Source organism: Cervus elaphus, chromosome 31, assembly GCF_910594005.1.
Source record: "Cervus elaphus chromosome 31, mCerEla1.1, whole genome shotgun sequence".
Lineage (NCBI taxonomy): Eukaryota > Metazoa > Chordata > Mammalia > Artiodactyla > Cervidae > Cervus > Cervus elaphus.
Window position 1 is genome coordinate 36,855,157 of NC_057845.1, and position 14,880 is coordinate 36,870,036.

At 34.8% G+C, this 14,880-nt stretch overlaps 1 protein-coding gene across 4 annotated transcripts in view; it reads left to right on the top strand.

Moving 5' to 3' along the window:
- The window catches only part of EPHA3 (EPH receptor A3), a 389,454-nt gene that overhangs the window by 111,905 nt on the left and 262,669 nt on the right, over positions 1-14,880 (top strand). For all 4 annotated transcript variants that reach the window (XM_043892614.1, XM_043892612.1, XM_043892611.1 and 1 more), the window contains one exon: positions 6,703-7,363. In XM_043892614.1, the coding sequence (XP_043748549.1) occupies positions 6,703-7,363 (661 nt within the window). The remainder of the gene's footprint in view (positions 1-6,702; positions 7,364-14,880) is intronic.

Here is a 14,880-nt window from a genome sequence, read left to right on the forward strand (position 1 = left end):
TTAAGGACAGGTACCTTTCCTATCTTCTTCATTACCATATTATCAATATAGAGCTTGGTACATAGTAGTTAGTCAATAAATATTAATTAGATGTTCTTGAAATCAGATATGTGGGATCTAATGAGAACACTATTTCACAAAAGAAAAGTGAAAGAAACATTGATTTACATACATGTACCTTTCATTTTTTTTTCTGTTGTTGTTTACAGTGTTTCAGTACAAACGGGAATCTTTCTGAAATGTTTTAGTGGTCACAAAATTATCGTATAAAGAGCTGTGCTCCTTTCTGCACGTGTAACTGTATCCTCTATAAATTCATAGGAAAAAAAATATATCTCTTTATAATCTTTTGGGAAATGTTCAATGTCCATCCATTCAGCAGAAGTCATCTTCTTCAGAATTCTCTTCTGGAACTTGCAGAGGTCTTTCTGAAGCCCCTCTTTCTCCGCCTCTTTGGAGAACCAACTCCCAGTCTGGAGCAAACCACGTGTGTCTTTTCAATAGTCCTTCATGGTAGCAAATGAAGTAGTGATACATCAGCTGAAATTCCCAAATATGCCCAGTCCTTTCTTTTAAAGTAACTGCCAACACCCCGGCTGCTCAGTGCCCTGAACTCCATTGGGATTTATACTGGAACCCCACTCCTTACACAGGGACTGTCCTCACAGGCCTTCCTATTTGCTCACACGCTTTCTTTCAATGAACCCTCCTATTTCCATCTGTAGAGATTCTAGTCATCTTACCTTTCCCTTTCTTCTTCTTTGGTGATTTTCCAGAACCCCCTTCCACCAGTAATCCTCTTTCCCCACAGCTCCTTGCAACAACTCAAATGGACCACGTATCATCATCTGCCTTGTGTGATACTCATGCCCTTCCTTCCAGCATCAATTTCTGGATTTTCAAAAGTCACATTTTACTTATCATTTTACTATCTACTGCTTCTAACCTGGGCTTTGCATACAGAAACATTCAATAAATGCATGTGGAAACAAATTAAACCACTATTATAGAGGCATCTTAAAAAAATCACAAATCATTTCAGAAATCACAGTAGGAGACGACCAAATTATAGTGAACTCTAAAAACTGTAGCATATCTAAAACCAGTTGACTTGCATTCACACCAGGAGAAATATGTGACCGAAGGTAGCCCTCCCACACACACTGTTTACATCTTTTTGTAAATGCACACGTTTTGCATTTACCACCAGATGTGAAACAGAAGAGCAATATGATTAGACTTGTGTTGTTTATTATAATAATATCCTACAAATCTTTGTGGGAGGTAGAAGATGAGGTTATTCAGGTGAACTTCTACATAAGGCACATCTGGGCCTCGGCAAATCGGGCATCAACAACATATGGGATGAGGGCTGAGCAATAGGGCCTTCGATAGAAACAGAGGCAGGATTATCTGGAAATATTAGACATAGCAATAGTTTCTAAGGAGATTCAGAAGTCTTGGGAAGGAGAGGGTAGAGCAAATTGAGAAACTAGTATTGAAACGTATACGCTACCACGTGTGAAATAGATAACTAGTGGAAGACTACAGTATAACGCAGGGATCCCAGACCTGTCTCGTGACAACCTAGAGGTGTGGGGTAGGAGAGAGAAGGAAGGTTCAAGAGGAAGGGGATATATCATTACGACTGTTTCACGTTGATGTACTGAGGTCCGTCTAGTCAAAGCTATGGTTTTTCCAGTAGTTATGGATGGATGTGAGAGTTGGACTATAAAGAAAGCTGAGCGCCGAAGAACTGATCCTTTTGAACTGTGGTGTTGGAGAAGACTCTTGAGAGTCCCTTGGACTGCAAGGAGATCCAACCAGTCCATCCTAAAAGAGATCAGTCCTGGGTGTTCATTGGAGGACTGATGTTGAAGCTGAAACTCCAGTATTTTGGCCACCTGATGCGAAGAGCTGACTCATTTGAAAAGTCCCTGATGCTGGGAAATATTGAGGGCAGGAGGAGAAGGGGACGACAGAGGATGAGATGGTTGGATGACATCACCAACTCAGTGGTATATATATACTTTTGAGGCCTATTGGCTAAGAAAATTCTATTTAATCATAGATGGAAAGATAGTGAGTTTGTTACCTACATCTGGGTCTGACACCTGCCAGGGACATCTTCCTGCAAGTGATTATGCATTGCCAAGCTTAAACTGCTGATGTGTGATAAATGCTCAAATATTTCTAGGATGAACACTGCATTTTGAAGCAGCTATGATATGTGCAAAGGGAAAAACAGGCAAGAGTAGACACGGGAGAGGAGAAAGAATGACACAAATCAACTTAATATCACTTACAGTTATTAAGGGCAGCATTGGTCACATTAGCATTTTCTAAAGTGCAAAACCATGTGCTTCTTATTCACCATTGAAATATAAATGTAGTATTACAAACATAAGAATATTGGCATCATTTTCTTTTTTAATATCATCTGCAGATTTCTAAGAAATGATTTAAACCTTATAAAGTAAATCATGAAGTTATGTTTCTCACTTTCTAAATATTTAAGTTAGCCTATGCACTAACTATATTGCAGGTCCTCCCTCTTTTAAAGGAAATGTAAACACTTTCCTCCTACTCTCTATTAGCAAGTAGCAAAAAATGTATCCAAGAGAGTAATTAATGCCATAATGAGTATAAATCCTTTATTACTATAATTGAGGTTCATTAGAATGAGAGTTATTAGGTTGAATGCTGATTAATTGTTAAAAATATGTTTTCCCTCAAAATATACATTTGACTCAGTGACAAGAAACCGTGCTATCTAAAAATATATAAATTGAATCTCCTTCACATCTTACACTGTATTTTGTTGATAAGGAGACTCATTGTGCTAATGTTACAGGGAATAGAATTCTGAATCATCCTTCTAGGGAAAAGAAGTCTGGGCATGTGTTTTTCTTACAGCTGTAATAATCTAGAAAAAGAAAAGAAAAAAAAAAAACAAGAAATTCAACTCTGGTCTCTGTGGTCTAATGATAAAAGCTTATATAGTAAGAATCTGGGAGTCAGTCTATTCCTGGAATTATTGATTCTGAAGAATTTGAGCTTTAGAAAGAATTATGTTCTTATTAGTCACTAGTTCTGTGTCTGTATTATTAGTTCTGTTCTTCCTAGTTCTGCGTCCCTTTCTGCTGGACAGTGTTACTGCTGGACACCCCTTGAAGAGATTCTTCCTTAAGGATTAGAAAAATGAAGAGATAAATGCTTTGTACCTCCCAATTTTTTATGTCACTAATTCTAAATCACCCATTTTCTTTGTTCACATTGGCCTTGGCACAATGACAGTATATTATCTCTAATAATTTATGAATGTACACATTAGTTTTTGGAGTATGAAGATTGGGTAAATACGAATATTCTTTTAATTTATAAAATGTAAGAATTACAACAGCACTTTAATGATTTCTGTTGCTGCTGTTTCAAAACTGCCCTTTTAGGAATTTTATTTCCACTCTCTAGTCCTCAGCAGTTTCCTAGGTGGCTCAGTGACAAAGAATCTGCCTGCCAAGCAGCAGACGTGGGTTTGATCCCTGGATCCGGAAGATTCCCTGGAGGAGGAAATGGCCACTCTCTCCATTGAGAAATCCCATGGGGAGAGGAGCCTGGGTGGCTACATACAGTCTATAGGGTCCCAAAAAGACAGGACTGAGCAACTAAACAAGTCCTCAGCAGACGCTAGAGTTAGAGACCTGCTGTTTTTTTGCAAGTGGTCTGAGATGGCAAGTCACCATTACTTACAGGCAATTTGGTTTTCATTACAAATTAATGAAGTGATAATTGCTCTCTGCAACCTTTTTATGCACAGAGCATGCTGGTGCTGTTTGCATTATCTTCTTGCAATTCGTATGTCTGCATTCAAGGGCTTGTGATAGCTTGCCAAATTAGCATTCAAAGGAAAATGTTAGACTACATTGATATCTCCATAATTAAAATCATATTTTACATCAAATTGTGAAAATCTTTACATGGTGTCATTTCTGTGTCATTTCTATTTGGTGTCTAACAAAATGCTGTCCAGAGCAGGAGAAAATTGCAACTGATTCATCAAAGTACAAACTTATCTATTCTGATAAGGAAATTCTGACCTAAAATTTTTGAAGTCAGTTGGCTAATTTTTAAATATGCCTATCATCTAATGTTCTGTAAAATGCCTACAGAAAGCATTTATTCTCTGGAGTTTTTGTTAGCTCTGTACTTTACAATGCCATCACAGAATGAATGTAATACTGATAGAGAAGATGCAACATAATAATACTATTGAACATTACAATTTTTTTTGAGCTTCAACTCAGTTCACAGGTTTTAAATTTTCTGATATTAAAGTTATACATTAATTTTGGTTTTGAATATGACTTTACTTTTATAGGCACCTCAGTGTAAAATCCTCAGAAATGAGACTCTCATATATACTTTTGTTCTTAAAAGCTCTCCATATAATATATGTATAGAGTGGTTGTTTGAAAATGATAAATTGGTGATTATTAAAAATACATTATATTTTCTTGCATATTATTCTAGGGTTTTCTAAAATAACAAAATGCGTTCCTTTGTTGGATGTTAGTCATGACAATAGGGACAAGCCAATTTTGCCTCCAGAAGATGAGTGCCTCTCATATATTCCAGACCCTGAATGATCCAAGTTACTGAAATAAGTGGTGCTGTTTAATTATTTGCTTTTGTTTTGTTCTTAGGTTGGTAGGAAAGCTAAGGAGAATAAAGAGTTTTAATACTGTGCTTCTCACATTGGTAATGGGGCAGGGTGCAGCTTGGATTTGATAATTCAAACACTCTAATGTAAATAATTATTTTTTTGGCTAATGAGGTTCAAAGGCTAGATAAATGCCATATTTCTTTACTTTTGGTTATTGTCAATTTGAAAAAATAGCATTTTATCTCACTTTGGAACTAGAGTTGTGGGTTGGAATTCCTATGTATATTTAATAAATTTGAGTAGAAAATATGTTAATATATTTTAAATGTCATTGATTTAGTTAAAAATTATTTAAAACTTATTCCTTATGAAAACAAGTAACTCTTTTAATGGAGATTTTAGGAACCCATTTATAATGGGCATCACAAGGATTTCATTTATTTATTTACAAAGTTAAAATATATTCTCTAATATGAACTTTATTATTTCCCTGAATTATTACTAAATATATTATAAGAAAACATAATTTTTATGCATTTTATTCATCTTTTATTCCCAAAATGTTAAGTTGTGTGCTGCATATTATAAAGGATATAAAGAGCTCTAAAATCTAACAAATGTATATGAAACAATGTTAAACTAACCTAATGATGTATCATGAATTAAATCTAAAAATGAAAAATATATTTAATAAGTGTTATACAAAACAGGAAGTGTCTTAAGCACGTTAAGGTTATGGGAGGCATCACGGGGAAATGAGCAAAGACACATGCTCTTTTTTTATACCATAGCAAAAGAAGATCCAACATTTCTTTTGAAAACCTGAAAAAGAGTTCACAGAGACAAGAACAGTATCTGCATAAGGGAAACTTAGAATTCCCTAATCTCAATTCAAACTTTTAGAAAAAAATAAATGTAAGTTGGGAATCGTTTTTGGAAAAGCTCAAATGCCAAACTGAAGAGTTTGAAGTTCTTACATGAGTAATGGAGAGCCATAGAAGATTAGAACTCTAATCTGACGTGGAAAACGATGTATTTTCCTAGCACCAATAAGATAATTGGGCATGGTATAAACAGAGTGTAGACACAGGCGTAATAGTTAGAAACAGATACAATAATAGTTTTAGAATCATAAATAACACAATGTGATGCTAACTTGAAAGCTTCTCAAAACCTGTATAAGGATCAAAGAAGCAGTGCTTAACTTTTCTAAAAAGTCTTGGAACTTTTTGAGTGTATTTACAATGAAAAAAAGTTTTATTACCATCATAACCCTAACTGCTATAACAACAACTTAAGTAGCTGTGTGTTTCTTGCATGTGGAAAATTTAACATGGGTAAAAGATATTAAGAATTGAAATGTTCACTATACTTAAATCTTCTGTTCTACACGTATAACCATTTGTTGGATTTTGAGGAGATGGGAAGGAGACATGTTCATGTTTTTACTTCAGAAACCAAAGTTCTCCATCATGTATTTCTTGAAATGACCAAGTATGTTAATAAATGTCATGCATAAAGATACCTGGTAATGAAATAACTTAGATTCACTTTGTTTGTGATATACTGATTTTACCAAGTCTGGCCCAAATTGGGGAAAGTTTAATAAAGAGAAATGCTAGGCAGTGGTATTTTTCTTTTGCTTTTTAAAGAGCAAACCAAAAAAAAAAAAAAAATCCCCTAAAATATACAACAAAATAATTTTTATCATGTTATTAGAGATGACTGACTTGACATTTTTATCCTAGGATGTTTGTCTAGGTCCAATCAATTGCTAAGCAACTTCTTCCCGACTATCACACAAATTCCAATAAAATTCAAATGTGTTCATCAAATGTGTCAATGAATTCACAGAACCTTGTAAATGTTACAGAGTTGCTGCACGTCTTGATCTTTAGTGAGCAACAGTGAAGTTTCTGTTAATTTGTTTTGTATTTCCTGTGATGCCATTAACACCTTCATATTGTATCCACAAATATTCATCAAGCGTAACTCATTAATTCTGCCTTTCTTTTTTTCTCCTTCTTTCATTCTTCAAGTGGGAAGAGATCAGTGGTGTTGATGAACATTACACACCCATCCGGACTTACCAGGTGTGCAATGTCATGGATCATAGTCAAAATAATTGGCTGAGGACAAACTGGGTCCCCAGGAACTCAGCTCAGAAGATCTATGTGGAGCTAAAGTTCACTCTTCGGGACTGCAATAGCATTCCATTGGTTTTGGGAACTTGCAAGGAGACTTTCAATCTGTACTACATGGAGTCTGATGATGATCATGGAGTCAAATTCCGAGAACATCAGTTTACAAAGATTGACACCATTGCAGCTGATGAAAGTTTCACGCAAATGGATCTCGGGGACCGTATTCTTAAACTCAACACTGAGGTTAGAGAAGTAGGTCCTGTCAACAAAAAGGGATTTTATTTGGCTTTTCAAGATGTTGGTGCTTGTGTTGCCTTAGTGTCTGTGAGAGTGTACTTCAAAAAGTGCCCGTTTACAGTGAAGAATCTGGCTATGTTTCCAGACACAGTACCCATGGATTCCCAATCTCTGGTGGAAGTTAGAGGTTCTTGTGTTAACAATTCTAAGGAGGAAGATCCTCCTAGGATGTACTGCAGTACAGAAGGTGAATGGCTTGTACCCATTGGCAAGTGCTCCTGCAATGCTGGATATGAAGAAAGAGGTTTCATGTGTCAAGGTAAGAGTCTTCTTTATTTTCCCTAGAGTGGTACTTCTTACTTGTGAGTTAATGGTAGAGTAATTGAAATAAATGAAACCAGCCTGAATTCACTTAGCAGCAAAATGTGACTCAAACTAAATAAACCCTATTTATAGACTAAATTTATCCCACTTGATGTGTTGATTCATAATTTTTGTACAAATATTAGCATATTTGATTATGTGGTGCTAGCCTACGTACTACTAGACCAATTGAAAGGGGGAAAAAATGTGTGTCTCTTTTATGTAGAGGGAAGAAATATATTGGAACTAAGCTAATCCGATTCTAACAGAATTATATTCTGCACTGACTATTTATGGTTGTGCTCATCAATCTCATAGCAATACATAATTCATTGCAATAAAATATATTAATAGTGTCTCTTCAGTGATATCTGTGCATAAAATATGAATTTACTTATAAAACAGTAGTGTTTTAATAAAAAATATTTTATTTAAAAATCCAGGGTTGATGCTTCAGTTTTTGGTATATAGAGGGATAATTTAAATTATTTAAAATTTTGATCTCGGTAAGTAAAATCAAATAAAAGATCATCTTTTCCACAGAAGATTATATCAGATGATAAATTCCACTTAATCCCAAAGTTTGTTATTTAGCATTAGGCAAGGTTTAGTGTTTAAGAACACACAAAAATTATCATTAAAATTTTAAATGTGTCAACACATGGGAGAACTTAAATATATAGCCTTTGGAATCTAGTCTGTTTTAATACCTTTTCTTGCTGTTAACTTAATCAAAAGAATTGAGTTTGGTATTCTACTTGTGGCCATTTAGTAAGTCTCAAGTCCATGTGAAAGAGATGAATCTACTTTATATATAAACTGACCTTTCTCAGAATCTGAACAGGACATAGCATTTTGCTTTTAACTGTAGATAGTTTATAGAATATTTTTTTTAATGACTGCAAATGATACACCCGGTCTGATACTTCTCCATGTTATTTAGATCCTTGGCAAGAGCCATCGGAATACTGTTACTAAATATGGTTTTGAAAATTCTAAACTGGAAACAGCATACTAGCTACTATTTGCTTGGAGAGAAGTCTCAATAGCCTTTATATTCCACTTGGAATTACATTTTATCACTGTGGTATTGTTTGTGTTATCTTTGTGGGATTTATTTTAAATAAAATAATAAAAGCTTAGACCAGGATGCCTTGGAGGAAGAAATGGCAACCCTCTACAGTATTCTTGCTGAGAAAATCCCATGGACAGAGGAGCGTTATGGGCTATGTTCCAAAGGGTCACAAACAGTTGGATGCAACTGAGAGACTGAGTACAGAACAGGAAAAATTTTAAAACTGACTATTTCCTCCAGTTTGTTTTCTACTGACAGTCTCTGATATCCAAGAAAGGAGTAGGTGTGCCTCTGTCTCTATCATTATCAGCATGTGCCGAACTATCTCACACAATTTTTTCTGTTGAGCAAGAACCTAATCATTGTTTAGATTTTAAATAATTTTTATATGATGCTTTGTGTCTTATTTAAAGATATAATAGAAAACTGTGTCAGCCAGATAAATAGGATCACATAAAATGTTAATATAAATAAATAAAACATGCACATACTTAACCTAAATCACATGCTGTCTTGAAACAAACTTTAGTAAGAAGAATTTTAAAAAAGAAAGTGACATTAAATTGTATTCAAAAAGTTCACAGTAGATTCAGAATTGCTTCTGTATTTTAAACGTATTTTAATTTACCAAACCACTTCTTTAAAGTAACTATTATGTTACTCATTGATACTCTATGGCAAAATTACTCTTAGAGATAATATTTGTATCAAAGTTTTATTTACTTGATTCTTGTAATTTATTATACTGAAGACATTCATAGCACCTCCTCGACATAGTGATGTCGATTATCAGACTTTTTCAACATTTAAAAATGCTAGTTGCAGCATTAGATGCATATGCATAATAGCAAATTATTTGAAAAAAAATATACTGAATAAGAACTAATTCTGGTAGAATTAGAGATAGAAGATAAAATGGGATATGATTGGAATCTACAAGTGTAATGACTTTTCAGTAACGTAACTTAAAGGTGCAGCTTGTTCTTAGGGTTATATCTTCCCATTTGCTTATGTTGCCAGGTGAAGTTTAGTTCAGTTCAGTTCAGTTCAGTCATTCAGTTGTGTCTGACTCTTTGTGCCTTCATGGAATGCAGCACGCCAGGTCTCCCTGTCCTTCACCTACTCCTGGAATGTACTCAAACTCATGTCCATTGAGTCGGTGATGCCGTCAACCATCCCATCCTCTGTCGTCCCCTTCCCCTCCTGCCTTCAGTCTTTCCCAGCATCAGGGTATTTTCCAATGAGTCAGTTTTTCACATCAGATGGCTAAAGAAATGGAGTTTCAGCTTTAGCATCAGTCCTTCCAATGAACACCCAGGACTGATCTCCTTTAGGATGGACTGGTTGGATCTCCTTGCAGTCCAAGGGACTCTCAAGAATCTTCTCCAGCACCACAGTTCAAAAGTATCAGTTCTTCAGCGCTCAGCTTTCTTTATAGTCCAACTCTCACATCCATACATGACTACTGGAAAACCATAGCCTTGACTAGATGGAACTTTGTTGGCAAAGCAATGTCTCTGCTTTTTAATATGCTCTCTAGGTTGGTCATAACTTTTCTTCCAAGGAGCAAGCATCTTTTAATTTCATGGCTGCAGTCACCATCTGCAGTGATTTTGGAGCCCCCATAAAATAAAGTCTGTCACTGTTTCTACTGTTTCCCCAACTATTTGCCATGCAGTGATGGGACCAGATGCCATGATCTTAGTTTTCTGAATATTGAGTTTCATGCCAACTTTTTCACTCTCCTCTTTCACTTTCATCAAGAGGCTCTTTAGTTTTCCTTTGCTTTCTGCCGTAAGGGTGGTGTCATCTGCATACCTGAGGTTACTGTTATTTCTCCCAGCAATCTTGATTCCAGCTTGTACTTCATTCAGCCCAGTGTTTCTCATGATGTACTCTGCATATCAATTAAATAAGCAGAGTGACAATGTACAGCCTTGATGTACTCCTTTCCCTATTTGGCTTCCTCTTATTTCATAGTACAAGTAATTTTGTATATTCCAATTATTAAGAGGATATGTCAAGGTATTCTACTTCATGCTGATTTACATGTAGTGTTGAATCTAAATCAGCTGTATATTAACAATTTTTTAATATGTCAGTTTAAGTGCATAGTCTACCATGTCTTAAAAATCTAATACACAACCAATTAATTTACAGCCTGTAATATAATAGGCCAGCGTGGCTTGAGGCTTGTAATTTTGCGTTTGTTGTCAGTGGTGGTGCTGGTGTTTGTTAAGGTTTCCTTTTTTAATTTAAAAAATCTGATTGGTTTTTAAGCTTGTGAACTGGTCAGGGTCGTTTGCTATGACTCACAAATCATTGTTTTATCAGCAGTGCTTCAATTCAGGCACCCAAAGAAATGGTATTACTTAGAATAGATATAGATGAAAAGATAGCTAAATATATTTCATGAGCTTATTTTTGTTTTGTTTCATTTTACAGAAGGATGGAACAATACCTTAACATACATATGTGGCTAGATTTTAAACAACTCAGGGTAATTTTATAACACAATGATCAGCAAACAGAGGTTTACAGTTTTCTAAAACAGAGGAAAACTTTGTCAGTCACTTTATTTCAACAAATGTTTAGAGAGAATCTACTTAATTGTAAGAAGCATAGTAAGAATGCAACAATTTTTTAAAAATATGCCTTAAGCCCTTATTGGATGCCATAAACTGTGCTCATTTGCTAAGTTATGTCCATGAGTTATCTTATTTATCTCTCAAAATAGCCTGTGAGTACATCCTATTATTAGTTCCATTTTTTAAATGAGGAAGTTAAAAAAAAAGTTTTGAAAGATTAAATATCTTGCCTTAGGTCCTTTAAGAGTGTTGAACTTGAGATCTGAAGCCAGGCAGTCTGATTCCGACTGTTGCAGTTGAAACCTCAACCCATACTACTTCCCCATTTTTTAGTCCAATGGTGGCAGAGACCAGGAAACCTCACAAGGACCCTTATTCTACTGAAGTTAGAGCATTGTATAGTAAAGGATGAGTAGGGCCATACGAAACTGGCACAAAGTAACCAAGAATCTGTGAATATAAGGTCCGTCTATTTCAGCTTATTTATCACAGCTTTCTGTTTCTAGATTTTTAAGAAAGAAGAATTACTAGACAAAATGCCATGCGAAGACTAAGATTAGCTCAGGTGATATCTCTCAAAATCTGGATAAACAAGTCGTCAAGCAACTTAGATATGCCAAAAAAGTATAGCAAATTTAGTTCAATATCTCTAAACATCTCTAAGTTCTAAATAATAATTTACCAGGCAGTGGGGAGACAGAGATAAATAAGTTAGTGTACCTCCCTTCCAGGAGCTTGCAATCTAATATGAAAGACAGATAAATAAATGAGTAATTTTAATATAATACACACCAATAAATCTTCTACTAGGTACAAACTTTCTTGGCAAGGAAGCAGAAGGAGAGATTAATTAAGAGTATTTCAAAATTAATAACAGAAATTGTTCATTAATAGTGAGAAGCCTCTGCATTGAGAGTTTTGGACCCATCATTATTGTGCTTATAAACTTTTGGGTAGGGAGAAAGGAATAACTATCTTACCCAGCTTATGCATTCCAGAAGGAATGGTTTATAATTTGTTTATCAAGATATTATCTCAAAAATCCCAAATGTCTAGAAGTTCCATTAAGTTTTGTGTTCTGAGCTTCTTCTTATAAATTCTTATAAATCTAAATTTCATTAGTAGGTCATTTTCTGATGTTAGTAATGATATACTCTAAATTATCTCTTCCCCTCTAGCTGGATATTTGGGATAAAGTTCTAAATGATGAAAATGAGACAATATCTGATGGAAAAATATTTTGTAGACAAAAAGCTCATCGATTTCAGAAATATAAATAAAACCAAAGGTATCTTTATGCAAGACCACAATTTCAGCCATATCATTATACTTGTCTTGTATTTGATACAAACTTTTACATCAATTCATGTTTTCTGGAATGAGGAAAAGTAGTAAAGATATACTTTGACCGTGGATTCAATTATTAAATGTATATCAAGACCCTACTATATGCCAAATCCTCCCACGGACGCTAGAAAGAGAAAGATGGATATTATCTTGCCAAACTAGTTTGGTTTATAGTGCAAAAATGTGTGTATATGTTTTAAAATATTTTGGTTTCTGCTTCTAAGAAAACATATTTTAAGTGAATTATTAAACAGAGCTAAGTTAATAGTTTACACTTAAAAATAAGTAGTGTGTTGAGGGAAGTGTATTTGTATGGGAGCAGATGAGTGAGAGGAAAACAGAATTTTCTGTAATAAGATGCTTTGTGTTGCTGGATTTTTTTTTTTTGCTAGTGAAGATTGAACACAGGAAATGTAAGAGTGGAAAATGACGAACCTTTCTATTTCACATACTGGTTAGAGGGAGGAAATAAGGGAAGATTGTAAGAAATGTTAATAGCTAAAGAATTAATCAGAAACTGCATACCAAATAAACCGAAAATACAAAAAAGAGCACTTTCAGGAAGGTAGAGAGTACTTATAATGATGAATTTGGTAAAACAGAAATGCACATATAAATAACTACAAAAACTTAAACTGATGGTAACATAATTATTTAGTAAGGGAAGTAAGAAATAATGCATCCAATTTGGTTTTCCAGAAGTTTCTCTGATATATATTTAAAATATGGTCTTTCTTTAAATGTTATCTCTCATAGTATCTCTTTTATTTTACCATGTGTTTGTGTGATTTACACCTTATTTGAGCCATGTTCCTCAGATGTTGACAAATTTGCTTCATGTTGAGACTATGGTCAAATTACAGGTTGAGATGTTACTATAGGATGTTAGTAAACCTCTTTTTAATAAGATAACATTGAAAATTTTCAATTATAAACCTAAATCATGTGCTGTTTGCCTTCAGTTATTAACAATCAAGGTTTACTTGGTTCATTTCATTTTGGAAATTCTTCATAGTTCTTACATCCCAGGATAACACTTTTGTGTTTTGAAGATTGGAGGTGTGAGGAAATTTCACATTAATACCAAGGGAGCCTTGTGATCTTTACATATGTATTTTTACTCCTGGCAAATGAATTGTTTTATCTATTTTGATTTAGTTGGAGAGAAGAAATGAGAATGCTAATGTCTTTTTATTTAGTCAGTTAATTACATTTGAGCCAGAGACCCAGCAGTTACTATAAATATTCCTCCTACAAACTTTGTTTAGACTTAATGTACCAAATACCTTATTAATGTCACTGAAGAATCTGTTGCTCTGTGTTTTATCTGTGTCCGTTCATTGTGGAATGCTAACTTCATTCCTTGCTCTTGTACATTAGCAGCTGGGTAGAAAAGTGTGTTTGATGTGAGGTATGAAGATATCTAGAATTCTCGATGATTTTCCATAATTATGTTTATTTAACCTACCAACTCTTGCTCTTTACTCATTTCTCTGTTCAGAAAGTCTCTTAAAGAAGCAGTGATGCTTTCAGTGACAGAATGCTCGCTTTAACAGAGGCTCTAGAGAAAATCAAAAACCTCAGAGGTTTCCCAGCACCTCCTTAGTCTGTGTGCATCTTCCAGAAGTACAAGATGTTAATATGTTTTAATGAATTCAGAAGTATTTCTTTACAGTTGTTTTTAGACTGGAAGTGTCTTGAGGGGAGGGACTACATCATATCTGTTTAAAGGACATTGCGCCTTCAAACCTAGATTATAATTGAAGATGTTTTCAATTAGATAGGTACTAGATGAATAATTCGGAGAAGGCAATGGCTCCCCACTCCAGTACTCTTGCCTGGAAAATCCCATGGATGGAAGAGCCTGGTAGGCTGTGGTCCAGGGGGTCGCTAAGAGTCGGACACGACTGAGCGACTTCACTTTCACTTTTCACTTTCACACATTGGAGAAGGAAATGGCAACCCAATCCAGTGTTCTTGCTAGGAGAATCCCAGGGATGGGGGAGCCTGGTGGGCTGCCGTCTATGGGATCACACAGAGTCGGACATGACTGAAGTGACTTAGCAGCAGCAGCAACAGCAAATGAATAATTATTGGGAGATTTCTATGACAACTGTGCATTCTTAGAATGTAAGTTCTGGAAATGACATACCTCTCATTATATATCTTTGAATCCACTAGGTTTTCCAGAATGTCTTGCACATAAAGATGTGTATCTTATCTAATTTTAAATGAATGCATTTGATTACTAGGTCACATACGGTTGCAACACACTAAGACTAGAATCATCTGAACTATGATTATAGTAATAAATAGATTAAGTAAAATAATAGTGATATTTTATACAGTACCTGAAAGAATATGTTTTCTCTTTTGTGAATTGCTGAAAAATATTATCTTTTCTAGCTTGAAAAAATCAATCTCCACTAGTTTCATACCTATTATAAAGCAAGAATCAAACTA